Source organism: Corythoichthys intestinalis, chromosome 4 (genome assembly GCF_030265065.1).
Source record: "Corythoichthys intestinalis isolate RoL2023-P3 chromosome 4, ASM3026506v1, whole genome shotgun sequence".
Classification (NCBI taxonomy): Eukaryota; Metazoa; Chordata; class Actinopteri; order Syngnathiformes; family Syngnathidae; genus Corythoichthys; species Corythoichthys intestinalis.
The window spans coordinates 38,164,537-38,183,405 of NC_080398.1; the positions used below are offsets into that span (position 1 = coordinate 38,164,537).

Sequence of the window (18,869 nt, forward strand, 5' to 3'; positions counted from 1 at the left end):
TCCCGAGTTTGAAACTTGCCTTTAATTGTACCCTTTAGTCCTACATAGGTGTTGGGTGTGGACCTCTTTTCTGAGACCTGAATGACTGGCAACTTGCGTGGTGGCGGCGGTGGTTGATGGCTGACATTTGTCTGGTGGGTGAAAAGGAGAAGTCTGCCATTTGTGGGTTTTAATGCATTGTATGTGAAAGTCACACTGTTCGATGGCGGTCTTTGTCTTGCTTGCCGTTGTTTGTACTGGCACAATTTTAATTGATCGACTCTTTACATGATGGCAGAGGTATCTAACCTGTTGTCCGCGGAGGTGTGTAGTAATGCGTGACATTTACTTGAGTAACTTTTTGAAAAGAATGTACTTCTAAGAGTAGTTTTACTGAGCCTTACTTTTTACTTGAGTAGATTTGTGGAAAAGAAACGCTACTTTGGGCTATACTAGCAGTTACATTTTTCCTATTTATTGTACATATTAGATTTTATTTAATTTTTTTTTTTTTGTGCCAGAGATGCCAACAGTGGCTCAACTAGTTTCAACAATAAGACGTCGCAACAATAATCACATGACTCCATTATACCAATCACTCATGCTGGCTTTTGCATGATCACGGTGGCCTGTTCAATCGTGGTGTCTTTAAAGTACTGTAAAAAAATAAGTACAGTGCTGGCCAAAAGTATTGGCACCCCCACAATTCTGTCAGATAATGCTCAATTTCTCCCTGAAAATGATTGCAATGCTTTGGTAGTAATATCTTTATTTTGCTTGCAATGAAAAAACACAAAAGAGAAAAGAAAAGAAAATCATTATTCATTACCATTTTACACAAACGTATTGGCACCCTTTGAAAAATCGTGTGATGCTTCTCTAATTTGTTTATTTAACAGCACTTGTTACTTACCTGGGTGGTGGCAATAACAATCACACTTGCAACCAGTTAAAATGGATTAAAGTTGACTCAACCACTGTCCTTGTGTGTACCACATTGAGCATGGAGAAAAGCAAGAATACCAAAGAACTGTCTGAGGACTTGAGAAGCAAAATTGTGAGGCAATCTCAAGGCTAAAAGTCCGTCTCCAAAGCCCTGATTGTTCCTGTGTCTACTGTGCGCAGTGTCATCAATCAGCGTAAAGCCCATGGCACTGTGGCTAACCTCCCTAGATGTGGACGAAAAAGAAAAATTGACGAGCGATTTCAACGAATGATAAAGAACCTCGACTAACATGCAAACAAGTTCAAGCTGTCCTGCAGTCCGAGGGTACAACAGTGTCAACCCGTACTACCTGTCGGCGTCTGAATGAAAAGGAATTCTATGGTAGGAAACCCAGGAGGACCCCACTTCTGACCGACAGACATAAAAAAGCCAGGCTGGAGTTTGCCAAAACTTACCTGAGAAAGCCAAAAATGTTTTGGGAGAATGATCTCTGGTCAGATGAAACAAAAGTAGAGCTTTTTGGAAAAGGCATCAACGTAGTTTACAGGGGGAAAAAACGAGGCTTTCATTGAAAACCCGGTCCCCATAGTCAAACATGGCGGAGGTTGCCTGAAGTTTTGGGGGTGCTTTGCTGCCTCCAGCACTGAAGTGCTTGACCGTGTGCATGGCATTATGAAGTCTGAAGACTACCAACAAATTTTACAGCATAATGTAGGGCCCAGTGTGAGAAAGCTGGGTCTCCCTAAAAGGCCATGGATCTCCCAGCAGGACAATTTGAGAGAAAGTTTGAGAGAAATCACTGGAGACTTCTAAAGTGGCCAGCAATGAGTCCAGACCCTAATCCCATAGAACAGGGGTCCCCAACCTTTTTTGCACCACGAACCGGTGTGATTTGGGTCTTTTTTTCACGGACTGGTGTTTTGACAAATTTTGCAACCCATCAAAAACTGCAGCTATGCGGTTCTGCGCATGCGCGTAACATTAAAAATGGCCGCGAATGCAGCGATTCCAAAGTAAACACTACAAACTTTCTTTCAAGAAAGGAATATTAACAGGTTTGATCGTGGATGGACAAAAGTTCTCCTCAGACCCCTCCTGCCATGTTAGCTGCACACCGCTAGCTCACCGTTAACGCCTTCGCCGTTTCCTTTAGCATTAATTAAGAAGCCCGCTTCACAAAGATGCGAGGTTGGAAATTATAGCAAGGTTTTCAGTGTTCTCGCAGCGCTGTCAGGATATTCCGGAATGACTTTAATTGTCTCAAATGTACGTTTAAGGTCGCCTATCATTTGCAATCTCTACAAGTTGATCCTCGTGTTGCACAGACTTGCTCGAATCACTCGGTTTATTCACAAACAGGTCACGAATCCACTCCTTCACAGTTCCTGGGTCTTCGAGGTTATAGGCTCATCTTATGGCACGTCAGGTGCCCTTTTTCGCCGTAAAAAATCTCTCCTAAGACGTCTGTTTTCCATTCATTTTCGCTAGTGTGGGAGAACAAATGTGCTGCGCCCGGGGCTTAGTCATATGTTATTATGGAGGACAAGCGCACATAGATATATACACAAAACAAGATATACTGCTTGCAGTCCAGTCAATGGATTTCTAATCTATACTGTCGTATTATATCTAGGGTAGACTGGGATATGGATATGTTAAGCAGGGGCAGAGGCCAAAGTTATTTCCTCCAGAATGCGGTCGTTAATAAAATATTATTTCTGTGTGGCCCAGTAGCAAATGCGGTACCGGTCCGCGGCCCAGCGGATGGGGACCCCTGCCACAGAACGCCTGTGGAGAGATCTGAATGTGGCAGTTTGGAGAAGGCACCCTTCAAATCTCAGGGACCTGGAGCAGGTGGCCAAAGAAGAATAGTCTAAAATTACAGCAGAGCAATTTAAGAAACTCATTGATGGATACTGAAAGCAGTTATTCGCAGTTATTTTGTATAAAGGTTGTTCTACCAACTATTTGGCTGAGTGTTTAGAATTATTTAAAAAAAAAAAAATCTCTTTTGTGGTTTTTCATAGCAAGCAAAATAAATGAAGATATTAATACCAAAGCATTTGTAATTGCAATCATTTTCTGGGAAAAATTGAGCATTATCTGACAGAATTGCAAGGGTGCCGATACTTTTGGCCAGCACTGAATTTGCCATCTAACGCTGCAGTCAACATGACTCAAAAGTAGGGTTGTTCCAATCATGTTTTTTTGCTCCCGATCGTTTTAGTTTGAGTATCTGCCGATCCCGATATTTCCCGATCCGATTGCTTTTTTTTTTTTTGCTCCCGATTCACTTCCAACCATTCCCGATATTTTTTCCCGATCATATACATTTTGGCAATGCATTAAGAAAAAAATGAATAAAACTCGGACGTATATATACATTAAACATACAGTACATAAGTACTGTATTTGTTTATTATGACATTAAATCCTCAAGATGGCATTTACATTATTAACATTCTGTGAGGGATCCATGGATAGAAAGACTTGTGACTAAATATTGCCATCTAGTGTATTTGTTGAGCTTTCAGTAAATGATACTGTAGCCATGGCCAAATGCATGATGGGAAGTGGAACCATGAATGTGCGTAGTGCTACCAATTGATATATCTTCTCTGCGTTGGGAAATAACATAAGGTGTTAAGAAAAAGATCAATTGCTACCTTGCTTCCCCACATTGCTTCCCATGATATTTCTAATCGTAGGGAGAGGGATTGCAAGGTTTTAGCCAATTAAAAAAAGGCTCCAAAGGCTGCCAAAATTCACTCGACTCATTTTACGCTGCCTTTTATCTCTCTATATAGGTAAAACGGCGCCATTACAGATTGAGTGCAACAATGCGTGAGTGGGTCGTGCAGTGCATGCATTAATTGCGTTAAATATTTTAACGTGATACATTTTGAAAAAAATTAATTACCGCTGTTATCGGGATAAATTTGATAACCCTACCTTAAGCCTAAACTAAAGACTCTGGATGAGTGTAACATATTACGTCTGTAACATTAAATACAATTAGAAAACGATTTAATTAAAAAAAATATATATATATATATATATAAAAAGGCATGGCTGATATTTTTTTGCCGATTCCGATACTTTGAAAATGACATGATCGGACCCGATCAATCGGGATGCCGATCATCCCGATCGATCGGGACATCTCTACTCAAAAGTGCTGAATTTAACCTCTCTCCCAGTTTTTTTTTTTTTTTTGTCACCAATTGACCAAGAAAAACTTGTAGCGTTCTGGCGATGCAGTTTTTTTCTTTTTACACCTAACCATATATTTTATATTAGAGAGATTGGGAAATGTCAATTCAACGAAGCATGGTTGAGTAAATGATCCTTTCGCCTTTGGTTTAACCAGTGGAGAGCAGTGTTTTCGAGGCTTTGCATCATATGCAAAAACAAAAATCAGCTGGGTACAATTGGCATGAAGGCGCAAGACTCCCATGCTAAATTTCTAAGCATATAACCTCCATGATAGGAAAGAAACAAACTCCCTCAATCAGCCTGTTTAAGACAGCCAGCAGCTCACGAGCCTGGGGAGACGGAAGCCAAAGCCAGCCAGCAAGCTGCTAATGTAAGAGAAGCGACAGCAGCTAACGCTAGCCAGCTAGCTGCTAGTGCCGCAGTCCCCCCTATTCAATATGGTGTATTCTTGCATCCTGTACACATTCCACTTTCGAGGAATAAATGAACACAAATTCACAGATTTTGTTTTTCATTGGCTGTGGAATAGGTACTAAATTTATATATGGCGGAAAACACTCAGGTGACTTTAAGTTCTGCTCTGAGACCCCCAATTTATCCAAATTTCAAAATTGTCCGATATGAATGTGTTGGAAAGCTTAAAATCTTGATTTTCTGGAGGAAGAAAAATTTTGACCGTGAGGGCATTTAAAAAAAAAAAAAAAAAAAAAGTTTAAACAGCAAAACCCTAACTGGAAGTGAGAGCACGCAAGAGCATAATTAAAGACGCCATGATTTTAACGTGATGATATCGCGTACTTACCTCTTTTCGATCCAAAAACTCCATGTGTCAAGACACAGCTGTGAATGGTCACAGCTGGATTTTTGGGGGATTTTATGGGTGAAACATGGTAATATAACAAGGATCGCGATGCAGAAATCGCAGACATCAAGGAGTGGTCGAGATTTTCTTTTTCGTATATTTACCCTTTTAAAGTTTTTGTTTTTTCAATTTTTCTTTTGTTTGGATCGATTATTTCTTCTAACGTATCGGGGGAAATGCGACAGTAACAAAAAAAATACAATTAAGCGATAGTTATGAGGTAGATATCCGTGACTTATGTACAGTTGTACAGACACCAATTTTTTTCTTTGTGACATAATTTGTTTAAAAGTTTAAAATACGCAAGTGAATAATTTTTAGTCTTTTTAAAAAAAAATTTTTTAAACAAAATATTAGACATTGATTAATGATTGTAAGCTAAAAATGACAGACATTTTGAATAATATAATTCTTTTTATGGCTGGGTTGAAACAAAAGCGGTTGCGCGACGTCTGTAAACGGGGGTTTCCAGGGTAAAACGGACAAATTAAAAATAGTTCGGGGGCTTAATGCACCATGAATCTGCTATGGTAGCATATAGACATATTGTTCTATCAAACACAACAGTTCCTTTGGCTTAAAATACAGCAGTTAATTTTAAAGAGGGGTGCAAGAGCAGAAACTTTTTTCAGCCTTGTCTGTGTTTTCCGCCATATAAAAAAAGGTCTTAATTAAGTCTTAAAAAGTCTGAAATTTAACGTGAGGAAACCTGACTTGACATCCTTTTAATGTCATGATTGCAAATGTTTTCTCCACTGGAGGTTCTCCACTGCAGGGCTCTCATGCTGTTTAGATGAATGATGCTTCATTTCTGTAGATTTTTTTTCCTCTCACGCCATAATTAAGATTTTTTTTTTGTAATTTGGCTTAATGTGGTTGTGTAATAGGTTATAGTACATTATAATAACAGTTCATATAGATAAGGGCGCTCATGCTCTTTAGATGAATGATGCTTCGTTTCTGAAGATTACTTTCTCTCGCCATAATTCAGAATTTTTTTGTAATTTGGCTTAATGTGGTTATGTAATAGGTTATAGTACATTATAATAACAGTTCATATAAATAAGGGTGCTCATGCTCTTTAGATGAATGATGCTTCATTTCTGTAGATTATTTTCTCTCGCCATAATTCAGATTTTTTTTTTTTGTAATTTGGCTGACTGTGGTTATGTAATAGGTTATAGTACATTATAATAACAGTTCATATAGATAAGGGCGCTCATGCTCTTTAGATGAATGAGGCTTCATTTCTGTAGATTATTTTCTCTCGCCATAATTCAGATTTTTTTTGTAATTTGGCTTAATGTGGTTATGTAATAGGTTATAGTACATTATAATAACAGTTCATATAAATAAGGGTGCTCATGCTCTTTAGATGACTGATGCTTCATTTCTGTAGATTATTTTCTCTCACCATAATTCAGATTTTGTAATTTGGCTTAATGTGGTTATGTAATAGGTTATAGTACATTTTAATAACAGTTCATATAAATAAGGGTGCTCATGCTCTTTAGATGAATGATGCTTCATTTCTGTAGATTATTTTCTGTCGCCATAATTCAGATTTTGTAATTTGGCTTAATGTGGTTATGTAATAGGTTATAGTACATTATAATAACAGTTCATGTAGATAACGTTGTGTTGGGGAAAAAACATCTTTAAAAAAACGCATCGTAAGCAGTTACTTACAATGTTACTTACTCATTGAGTATACTTCTCACAAAATACTTGAGTACATTTTTTGGGATGTCTACTTTTACGTGACTAATATTATTTTCAAGTAATGCTACTTGAGTAAAAATTTTGGCTGCTCTACCCACCTCTGGTTGTCTGAGAATTGACGTATTTAATCATTGGAGGCTTTCCCGGTCTTCTTCCCTTTTCATCTCGTCATTTTTACTTCTGTCCTATTTTGTTTTTGTGTAGCAACTAGCGTCTTCATTGACTCTTTATGCTTTCCTGAATATTTTTAGGATAATAAATGATTATTTTGTCCAGACTACTGTATGATTATTATTACTTTGCGTGCGTATTGCTAGAGAGACTAATTTGCATGTGAATTATTTACCATTTGATGGCTGCGTTGTATGATACCCTGCTCTAGTAGGTCAAAATTTACAACATTTATTAATTTAATGCTCAGAAAAAAAGGGAAACCTTATTACTTGTTCTCTAATATCAACTGAGGAAGGCTTGAAACGGGCCAAAAAATAGTGTGTTCTCACAGTATTTGCATACCACAGAAACATGCACCTGCCAGCTCGTGAGCCATGAAATTTCACATGTCAACTAATAACTGCCTCATACACAATGTCCTTTGACTAATTTTTATTTATTGCATTGCTCTTGACTCTTAAGACCTTAGAAAGGTTAAAGGGACAGACAATGGTTAGTAAAACTAGCCTTCATGTGAAAGACTATTGCTCAAATATTTAAAATATGTAACTCGAAATTTTTTTGAAGAAAATCATGTTTACAAACAAACGCACAAACAGCATAGACGTACTTTGTGGCAGGGGGGGGGACAATATGTTGATGACCCCGAAACGCAGTGTCAGCAATAAAATTAACTTACAGGAATATTTATAACAATAAGTTGAAAATGAGCGTTTTTTGTTTCCCATCATTCTTGAGGGGAATTCTAAAATCAGGCTGCTTAGACTATGCTTTTCGCCAAGATCGTCATCCATTAGATATGGTACGCCCACTGGTGTCGTGCCAATGTAGTTACCACAGTCTGGGTGGAGCCACTGCACTGCACTGCACTTGTTTGCTTGATTTCCGTGTTTTGGTGATGTAGTTATATGAGGTTTTAAAACATGGCACATCCATCAAAAAAAACATACGTACTGAACGTTAACAAAGGCAATGTTTCACTGTTTTACCTGTAGGATGACCTATAACTATTCTTACTGTAATTCAAACCCTCTATGGAGTTTCTCCAGTTTAGTAAACATCAATGTCCAAAATATAACTGTGCTTCTTTTCTGGCTTCAATTAATTGTTTAAGTCGACAACCCTCATAACTAATGTGTGTGTGTGTGCACGCTCCCACGGCCAGAAGACACAATTTTAATTCTACATTGGCAAGACACCGGTGGTGGCTCTGTTGTACAATTAGCATCTTTAGTGGGGCAAATTGAAACTCTGCTCACAATTTTGACGGTGGTCTCTAGTAGAGATGCCGATCGGGTCCGATCACGTCATTTTCAAAGTATCGGAATCGGCAAAAAAATTATCGGCCATGCCTTTTTTTAATATATATATATATTTTAATTAAATCGTTTTCTAATTGTATTTAGCGTTACAGACATAATATGTTACACTCATCCAGAGTCTTTAGTTTAGGCTTAATGTAGGGTTATCAAATTTATCCCGATAACGGCGGTAATTAATTAAAAAAAAAACGTATCACGTTAAAATATTTAACGCAATTAATGCATGCACTGCACGACCCACTCACGCATTGTCGCGCTCAATCTGTAATGGCGCCGTTTTACCTATATGTAGAGATAAAAGGCAGCGTAAAATGAGTAGAGTGAATTTTGGCAGCCTTTGGAGCCTTTTTTTTAATTGGCTAAAGCCTTACAATCCCTCTCCCTACGATTAGAAATACCATGGGAAGCAATGTGGGGAAACAAGGTAGCAATTGATCTTTTTCTTAACACCTTGTTTTTTCCCAACGCAGAGAAGATATATCAATTGGTAGCACTACGCACAGTCATGGTTCCACTTCCCATCATGCATTTGGGGATGGCCACAGTATCATTTACTGCAAGGCACAAATACACTAGATGTCAATATTTAGTCACAATATACAAAGTCACAAGTCTTTCTATCCGTGTATCCCTCTCACAGAAAAAATGTTATTAATGTAAATGCCATCTTGAGGATTTATTGTCATAATAAACAAATACAGTACTTATGTACTGTATCTTGAATGTATATATTAGTCCGAGTTTTATTCATTTTTTTCTTAATGCATTGCCAAAATGTATATGATCGGGAAAAATTATCGGGAATGATTGGAATTGAATCGGGAGCAAAAAAAGCAATCTGATCGGGAAATATCGGGATTGGCAGATACTCAAACTAAAACAATCGGGAGCAAAAAAACATGATCGGAACAACCCTAGTCTCTAGCGTTTCATGGTCCACATTTCAATCCTTGGATCTTGCTCAGTAGTTGTTTTCACTTTTGAAAGCTTAGGTTTGAAAAAAAACAACGTATATCCATCTTGCCTTTTCGGTCCTCGGGTGGTTTTGGCTAAGCAAAGCAAATGACCGTTTTTTGACCCATTATAAAAATATCTTTTTTCCATTTAATTCATTTTTGTTTTTTTGTTTTTTATTGCTTTACAACTTTTATAGACAATATTTTACCGGAAAACTCTTAATTTTAAAATCATATACTGTATAGCAGTCAGTTACATGTAATGACCCTTTTCGGCCACAAGGGGGGGGTCTGAACCCCCGTTGACCCCGCCCCCCCCCCCCCCCCCCCCCCGAAAATCCACGTATGACAAGTGCAAGGGACACTGGGTAATAGTGATGTAATGAGGAGAGGAGGGCAATTTGGGATTATCCGCATTTGATTGGCTAAAATACTACCACCCTTGATAAAATGTCTCCCAATCCTGGAAATTACTGGTAAAACATTTGTACACGCCATTGTTTTCTTCAACAATGACGATAACGAAAAAATTTCGTAGACGAACAATTTTTTTCATGACAATTAGCTATAAACGTGGCTTGGGAGACTACAACAAAACGAGGCAAATGCCATTTTCCGTATGACGAGACAAAAATGCGACAATTTCTGTAATCTGTTCAAAATACGTGACATTTTCATTTTGTACGTGGAGTACATCAGCTTGCATCGTAGCAGTGTTTGGCTCATGTCACTCATGCAAGACGTGCTTGCGCCACTCCCTCACTCTCCTTACCGGAGTTCAGGATATGTTTCAAGCTAGGCTGCGCTCCATCTTGCATGTTTGGAAACACATGGTAAGATTTGTTTTCTTATTTTGGCAAGAGAGGATGTGCAATTTTGCTTTAGCATTTAAAGGTCTAGGCTGAGTGATCATCGCACACTAAATGTAACTCGTCATGTTAGCATAGCATTCGCGTTAGCATTAGCATCAACTTAAACACTCAGAACATTTTTTTTGTACATACAGTTTGTGGATTCTAGGTGGGTTTCAATGAAAACGATGTACTAGGGATGTCCGGATCGCATATTTTTGCACCAGAGTCCGAATTCCTGGATTTTGAGAATCTTCCGATACAGTCCCGATCCAATACCAAATTTTTATTTTAAACAAAAGTATTTTGAACATTTACTGTCTCGCATGCTGCCTTCATAATGTGAATTATTTTTCAACTAGAATAACGTAGAAAATCGCTTGTCTTTATTAAATGCTTCATTGAGTGAGTCCACTCAAATCCTCACGCTGCTGAGAATAGCCCCTTACTTGCACACAGTTGCAATTTCAACAGTGATTGACGCATTTGTGTGTTTGATCGTAGCGCTACCAAGCTTCTCTGGCAAGATCAAAGCAACAGACCTGTCAATCATCATTAACTTTTAAGTACCAAATGCAAGCTGCACCAGACAGTTTGGCCACACTGCTCAGCAGGAGGGCAGGTGTATCGCTGTACGAGGATGAAGCAGAAAAACATTTTTTAAAATTGTAAACCCGAACCTTTTCAAACAATTCCAATCCTCTGAAAAATGGCGCGATCAGCCCGATTTCCGTACACGTGATTCGATTAGGACATCCCTATACGGGTAGTCCCCGGGTTACGACTGACTCAATTTATGGCATTTCGACTTTAAGCTGCTTAAACAGTACCTTATTGTACCACACAGTATCTTAACTTTCTTAACTTGATTTGTTCTGTCCTTTCAAAACGTGAAGTTGTTCAGCTTGACAGATAGCAAACAAGACAACTGTGGTTTTTGAAGCTTTTTCCTTCCTTCACTTTTGACGATTTGTAAAGCTGTAGCACACATATGTACACTTATGTTCAAAACGACACACATTTTAACAATAAAACACCTAACACAAAACAACTGGTGTTTAAACGTCCATCTCGTCTGTTCAGAATGTAAATTTAGTTGATTAAATATCCTAATTTGACTAGCAAAAGTCTGCTAGCTTAAATGCTACGAATGCGAACGTATTCACAATTTTCAGAGCAAATCGCTCACACATAACTCCACAAACTGTAGCTTTGAATTTAATTAGAAATGCATACACAAACATATATTAGCTGAAACAACTTACAGCCTTATGTTGGTCAAACCAGAGCGCAGCTATCCTTTATCAGTGTCTGATGTCTGAGTCTGCTTCTGTCATACAAGGCGACAGTCCAGCTGGACCCAACGAGCCACCAGAGCGCATTGTATCCTCCATCATTAAACAAAATAAAATACTTTTGGAGTTTTTGGATACTTATTTGGATAGTTTTTTAAAGGGTTAATTCTGTTTTACGCGGAAATTCGGGTCACGTCGCCAGCATAGGAACGGAACTCGTTTGTAGCCCGGGGACTACCTCTAATGTACTGGTTTTCCTGCTTAGTGTGTACAGTCCCTGACAAAAGTCTTGTCGCTTATCCATTTTGTAGAAACAATTGCTAATAACCTGACTTTTAATTATTCAATTGGTTTCAGGAATGGCTCATATGAAAGCTAAGACCCTCCCAAATGATGTTGAATGTACAAAAATTTATTTGTTTCACTGAAAAAAGATTCATCATTTAATCAAGACATAAAGGTCAAATTTGGGCAAGACAAACGTTTTGTCGCCTACAGAAAGTAGTGTGAAAATTGAACAAACATATGTTACATAACATAAATGAATTAAGTAGTGGTGCTGTGAGATCCAAATTTAATATTTTGTATGACTTCCACGGGCTTGAAGAACTGCATCTATGTGGTTCGGCAAGGATTCATATAATTTATTGATGAAGTCATCAGGAACATCAAGGAAAGCAGTCTTCCATGCCTCCCAGAGTTTATCAACATTCCTGGGTTTCGTCTTCCATCCTTCCTCTTTCATCCTACCCAGACATGCGCAATGATATTCATGTCTCGTGACTGGACTGGCCTGTCCTGGAGGATCTTGATCTTCTTTGCCTTGAGGAACTTTGAGGTAGAGATTGAAGTATGCGATGGAGCACCATCCTGCTGCAGAATTTGTCCCTTTTCATGGTTAGGAATGTAAGAGGCAGCTAAGATTTGTTGATATTTCAGACTATTTATGTGGCCTTCCACCCTGCAGATCTCTCGCACAGCCCCATACTGGATGTAACCCCAGACCATGATTTTGCCACCACCAAACTTCACTGTTTTCTGTGTGAATCTCGGATCCAAGCGGGCTCCAGTAGGTGTCCTGCAATATTTGCGGCGACTGTGGTGTAATTCAATGGAAGATTCATCTGAAAAATCCACCTTTTGCCACAAAACAGTGAAGTTTGGTGGTGGCAAAATCATGGTCTGGGGTTACATCCTGTATGGAGGTGTGCGAGAGATCTGCAGGCTGGAAGGCAACATGAATAGTCTGAAATATCAACAAATCTTAGCTGCCTCTTACATTCCTAACCATAAAAAGGGACAGATTCTGCAGCAGGATGGTGCTCCATCGCATACTTCAATCTCTACCACAAAGTTCTTCAAGGCAAAGAAGATCAAGATCCTCCAGGACTGGCCTGCCCAGTCACCAGACATGAACATCATTGAGCATTCCTGGGGTAGGATGAAAGAAGAAGCATGGAAGACGAAACCCAAGAATGTTGATGAACTCAGGGAGGCATGCAAGACTGCTTTTTTTTGTTCCTGATGACTTCATCAATAAATTGTATGAATCCTTGCCGAACCGCATGGAAGTCATACAAAATATTAAATTTGGATCTCACAGCACCACTACTTAATTCGCTTATTTTATGTAACATATTTTTGTAATTGAAATACATTTTTGTTCAATTTTCACACTACTTTTTGTCGGCGACAAAACTTTTGTCTTGGCAAAATTTGACCTTTATGTCGTCATTAAATGATAACTCTTTTTTTGAGTGAAACATATTTTTGTACATTCAACATAATTTGGGAGGGTCTTAGGTTTCATATGAGCCATTTCCGAAACCAAATGAATAATTAAAAGTCAGGTTATTAGCAATTGTTTCTACAAAATGAATAAGCGACAAGTCAGGGACTGTAATATCATCACCAAGTTGGTGTTGTCCGTGTAGACGCTACAATGTGTGCTCGTCAGTGTTCATTCGAAATTGTTGGAAACCTTTATTTTTGGACTAAAATGTTTGAATTTTCAGACGATAACATTTTGAGTAACTGTCAACTAAAACTGGACGTAATTTGTATGAGATTTCGTCGACTAAAACTAGACGAAGACCAACACCGTTTGAAATGACTAAAATATGACTAATACAGTGCCCTCCATAATTATTGGCACCCCTGGTTAAGATGTGTTTTTTTTAGCTTCTAATATTTTTTTTTAAAATTCAAGTAATATGGGACCTTAATGGAAAAAAAGAGAAAAATCCAACCTTCAATACAAGTGTATTTATTCAGTGGGGAAAAAATCCCACATAAAGAGAGAATTATTTGACATCAAATAATGTGTGTCACAATTATTAGCACCCCTGGTGTTAATACTTTGTACAACCCCCTTTTGCCAACAAAACAAGGTCTGGGGACTGAGATGGCCATGGGAGGAGCTTGATTTTGTGTCTGGTGAACCATTTCTGTGTAGATTTGGCCATATGTTTAGGGTCATTGTCTTGGTGAAAGACCCAGTGATGACCCATCTTCAGCTTTCAGGCAGAGGGCAACAGAGTTTGATTTAAAATGTCCTGGTATTTCAAAGCATTCACGATGCCATGCACCTAACAAGGTTCCCAGGGCCTTTGGAAGCGAAACAGCCCCACAGCATCACTGACCCACCCTCATACTTCACAGTGGGGTAAGAGGTGCTTTTCAGCATGCGCATCTTTCGTGGCACACCAGACCCACTTAGAGTGTTTGTTGCCAAAAAGCTCAATCTTGGTCTCATCTGACCAAAGCACACGGTCCCAGTTGAAGCCTGGGACCCAGTGGAATCCTGGGTCTGGCGTGCCACGAAAGATGCGTATGCTGAAAAGCACCTCATACCCACTGTGAAGTATGGGGGTGGGTCAGTGATGCTGTGGGGCTGTTTCGCTTCCAAAGGCCCTGGGAACCTTGTTAGGTGCATGGCATCGTGAATGCTTTGAAATACCAGGACGTTTTCCCCCCTGAATAAATGCACTTGTATTGAAGGTTGGATTTTTCTTTTTTTCCATTAAGGTCCCATATTTGAATTAAAAAAAAAAAAAAAATGATTAGAAGCTAAAAAACACATCTTAACCAGGGGTGCCAATAATTATGGAGGGCACTGTAGGTTTTTTCGTCCAAAAGACAAAAATGGAGTGAGAAAAACAATACTGATGTCATGAACTCTAAAATCAACTTACAGTAGCCGGCAGTGGTGAGGAGCTCCTTCTGTTCTGCATCTTAATGTTATTAAACTCTTTGGTAGGAACGCTTTTGCTTACTACTGGCACGGATGGGATCCTTTTCGGAGGTCTAGGAGGAGGGTCTGTGATGGGAGCAGCCTCTTTTTGAAATTCGTGTAAGAACCTGTCCGTAACCTCTGTTACGCGGTCCACGCTGCATTTAGGGGGCTGGTTTGGAGACCACGGTAGAGGCTGTTGGGTACAGCACACGGTAAGGCCGAGCCTTTGAACCGGGATCTCGAAGCAGCGGTCAGGCATGTCCAGGAAGCTGGCCTGGATGGTGGGTTCTAGCGTTGTCCCTTCTATTCGGAGACATGTAAACCCGAGAAGTGGGTCTTTCTCCAGCTCGGGGTCCCGAGTCACCGCTTTCACATCCAGAAGCGTCTTTTGGCTAAGGTCTTCTAGTGTGTATTTCTTGTTGTCACTGAGTAGCTCCACAAATTGGCCTTGCATATACAAAGGAAGGTAAATGAGGTCCTCGTTGTTCTCTTCGCCATCTTGATCATCATCATCATCTCTGTCATCGTCCATGTCTTGGAGATGTTGACAAACTACTACTTCCACGTGGCCGCACGGGAGTTGGACTTTTCGGCATCCGATGACCTCCAGTCGCTCGCCGACGGTAAGCCCGGGAAGACCTTCCTCCTCCACTTCCTCGCTGTTCCTTACAACGGACACCTTCAAGCCTGGTGTTTGCGTGGAGGCCACGTAGAGCTCGTACACAGAATCGAACCCCCTGGGACGCCTACGGAAGCGGCCCGCGTACTGCTTGGAGACCAGAAAATACTGCTGCGGTTTGCGGCTCTTCAAGCTGGATATCACGGTCATTGAAGAGGTTGACTTTTGGTGAAAAATCAACATCGTTCCCCTGTGGAGCTGCGATAGCCAACTGCACTTAAACATTGTGTTCATCTCGGGATCCTCCAGGACCTCCACAACCACGGGGAATGTTTGCTCCGGTTGGGAATGAACTTCCAGCAGGCTGAGTGGGGTCACAAAACTGGTGTCTTCGCACGTGTCTGAGATGTCAATCACATCCATCTCCAAACTGGACGGGAATTGCAACACATTCTTCCTTACTGCCGTCAAAATGGAAGAGAAGACATATTTGGATCATCTTATTCACTGCTTCCCGAACTTCTAAAATGAGAAACACAAAGAATTTGCACTCACGGTTCATGATGGCGGAGATCTGGTAAATGGGGCTAAGGATGAATGTGCGCTTGCACATGGTGGCATTCTCGAAGCGAAAGCGTTGGCTACGTAGGTGCGGCGACGTTGCAATCTCCCTGGGGGTGAAGCTTTCCTCGCTCCCATGGATGTAGAACTCGCCACGCGTCCCCAACGGCACGTTGACCTCAGCCGAGGACTGGCCCGGTCCAGGCCGGACGTGGCAGCGGCACCGGTCTTCATTTTCCAACACTGATAGCACGGTCAAAGTGGCGCCAGCACCCAATGTGACATTGTCCAATGTCAGCTTGGTGTTGCTCGTAAAGGTGACTGGGAAGCAGGAATCGAGGCTCACGGGTCTCAGCTTGACAAGCTCCTCCACCGTGCTGTACGGAGTCTCCTCTGGGATCACCTTCATCAAGCCTGAGGATAACAACCAACTTTTAGCTCACTGGCTATCATTGACAACGATAATTTCTGATCAAAGTGTCCTAATGCTTTTTTAAATGGTTTAGAATTTTTTTTTCTTCCCATATACAGTGGGGCAAATAAGTACTTAGTCAACCACCAATTGTGCAAGTTCTCCTACTTGAAAAGATTAGAGAGGCCTGTAATTGTCAACATGGGCAAACCTCAACCATGAGAGACTGAATGTGAAAAAAAAAAAAAAATCACATTGTTTGATTTTTAAAGAATTTATTTCCAAATTAGAGTGGAAAATAAGTATTTGGTCAGCTACAAACAAGCAAAATTTCTGGGTGTCAAAGAGTTCTAACTTCTTCTAACGAGGCTCCATTCGTTACCTGTATTAATGGCACCTGTTTTAACTCATCGGTATAAAAGACAAATGTCCACCTGTTAGTCACACTCCAAACTCCACTATGGCCAAGACCAAAGAGCTGTCGAAGGACACCAGAGACAAAATTGTAGACCTGCACCAGGCTGGGAAGTCTGAATCTGCAATAGGTAAAACGCTTGGTGTAAAGAAGTCAACTGTGGGAGCAATTATTAGAAAAATGATCACATACAAGACCACTAGTAATCTCCCTCGATCTGGGGCTACATGCAAGATCTCACCCCGTGGTGTCAAAATGATAACAAGAACGGTGAGCAAAAATCTCAGAACCACACGGGGGGACCTAGTGAATTACCTACAGAGAGCTGGGACCACAGTAACAAAGGCTACTATCAGTAACACAATGCGCCAACAGGGACTCAAATCCTGCACTGCCAGACGTGTCCCCCTGCTGAAGCCAGTACACGTCCAGGCCCGTCTCCGGTTCGCTAGAGAACATTTGGATGATCCAGAAGAGGAGTGGGGGAATGTGTTATGGTCAGATGAAACCACAATAGAACTTTTTGGTAGAGAAACAGGTTCTTGTGTTTGGAGGAGAAAGAATACTGAATTGCATCCGAAGAACACCATACCCACTGTGAAGTATGGGGGTGGAAATATCATGCTTTGGGGCTGTTTTTCTGCAAAGGGACCAGGACGACTGATCTGTGTAAAGGAAAGAATGAATGGGGCCATGTTTCGAGAGATTTTGAATGAAAATCTCCTTCTGTCAGCAAGGGCATTGAAGATGAGACGTGGCTGGGTCTTCAGCATGGCAATGATCCCAAACACACGGCCAGGGCAACAAAGGAGTGGCTTCGTAAGAAACATTTCAAGGTCCTGGAGTGGCCTAGCCAGTCTCCAGATCTCAAATCTGCGGAGGGAGTTGAAAGTCCGTGTTGCCCAACGACAGCCCCAAAACATCACTGCTCTAGAGGAGATCTGCATGGAGGAATGGGCCAAAATACCAGCAACCGTGTGTGAAAAGCTTGTGAAGAGTTACAGAAAATGTTTGGCCTCCGTTATTGTCAACAAACGGTACATAACAAAGTATTGAGATGAACTTTTGGTATTGACCAAATACTTACTTTCTACCATGATTTGCAAATCAATTCTTTAAAAATCAAACAATGTGATTTTCAGTTGTTTTTTTTTTCCACATTCTGTCTCTCATTGTTGCGGTTTACCCATGCTGACAATTACAGGCCTCTCTAATATTTTCAAGTGGGAGAACTTGCACAATTAGTGGTTGACTAAATGCTTATTTGCTCCACTGTAAGTCCTGGAACACAGGGAGGCCAAAATCAAGAGGGGCCGAAACTTGCCCCACCAGACAACCGGCCAAGCGGAGATATTATAAAACTTAAGCACGATTACAGCTCCGTGCATCAGATTACCTTTCTATATGACCCCCTTCCCGCCCAACCACGCACACTGTACGCCTGCAAACCGAGCCCCTTAGAGGCCCCCCACCACTAAAGTTCTTCTCCTACTGTCAACTGAAATGATAATTTGGTCAGACTCTCACTTCTCTTTTCGTTCCTCAAGCTGATGTACGAGGCTTCTTGAACAATTCAAAGCCCACGTCACGTAGAGCTAAAATAAAGTGAAACTAACTTTATTGTGGAACATACAGATGTCTCATGCTAAGCTCTAGCCATACCTGCTTCAATACTTTTATTCTCGTTAAACAGATCTTAACAAACATTTGAACAATTTTTCATATATAAGTCTGGCACCTGTATGATCAACGGGTAGCTCAAACGTCTCGTTGTTGCTGACATCCTCGCAGCAGATGGATGAGAGTTCCATGCCGGTGACCTTGATGATGTCGCCGGTGGAGAAGCTTACTTCATTTCCAGAAATCTCATAGACAGACCCTTGGAAGGAGTAAGGGAGGAGGCAACATTGAGAAGAGTTCAAACATACATTTTCTCACAAAAAGCGACCTACCTTGGAAGTAGACCCCAGAGCAGACTTGTAGGATTTTTGGGAGACAAGCGCTGTCCAGGGACGCAATGTACTCCTGGAGAGGGAACGACATCGCGCTGGGTACCGGAGCAGAGAATGGTTCATGCAGGCTGAAGTGTGTTCGATGGTTCCCGTTTTGCTATCAAGACCACAAAAAGGAAGTGACAGAGCCTTCTGCACAAAACCTGCATGAAGCAGTATACCACAGGACATGAGCATATGCAAATGATTAAGATGCTGAAGGAAAATATATATGCGGTAGAGTTTGTCTTTCAATAATCATTTTATTGAGTTTACAGTAATATGAAAAAGTATCTGAACCTTTTGGAATTTC

At 40.5% G+C, this 18,869-nt stretch overlaps 1 protein-coding gene across 2 annotated transcripts in view; it reads right to left on the minus strand.

Moving 5' to 3' along the window:
- themis2 (thymocyte selection associated family member 2) overlaps window positions 1-18,629 on the minus strand; it is a 19,724-nt gene extending 1,095 nt beyond the window's left edge. The window contains exons 1-5 of one of the 2 annotated variants that reach the window (XM_057833466.1): window positions 18,518-18,629; window positions 18,304-18,444; window positions 15,733-16,152; window positions 14,518-15,638; window positions 20-131 (exon numbers count right to left, since the gene is read on the minus strand). In XM_057833466.1, the coding sequence (XP_057689449.1) occupies window positions 20-131; window positions 14,518-15,638; window positions 15,733-16,152; window positions 18,304-18,444; window positions 18,518-18,608 (1,885 nt within the window). In that variant the 5' untranslated portion in view covers window positions 18,609-18,629. Of the gene's footprint in view, window positions 1-19; window positions 132-14,517; window positions 15,639-15,732; window positions 16,153-16,584; window positions 16,658-18,303; window positions 18,445-18,517 lie in introns of those variants that run through there. The other variant, XM_057833467.1, reaches the window with a different exon arrangement.
- Window positions 18,630-18,869: the final 240 nt, after the last annotated feature.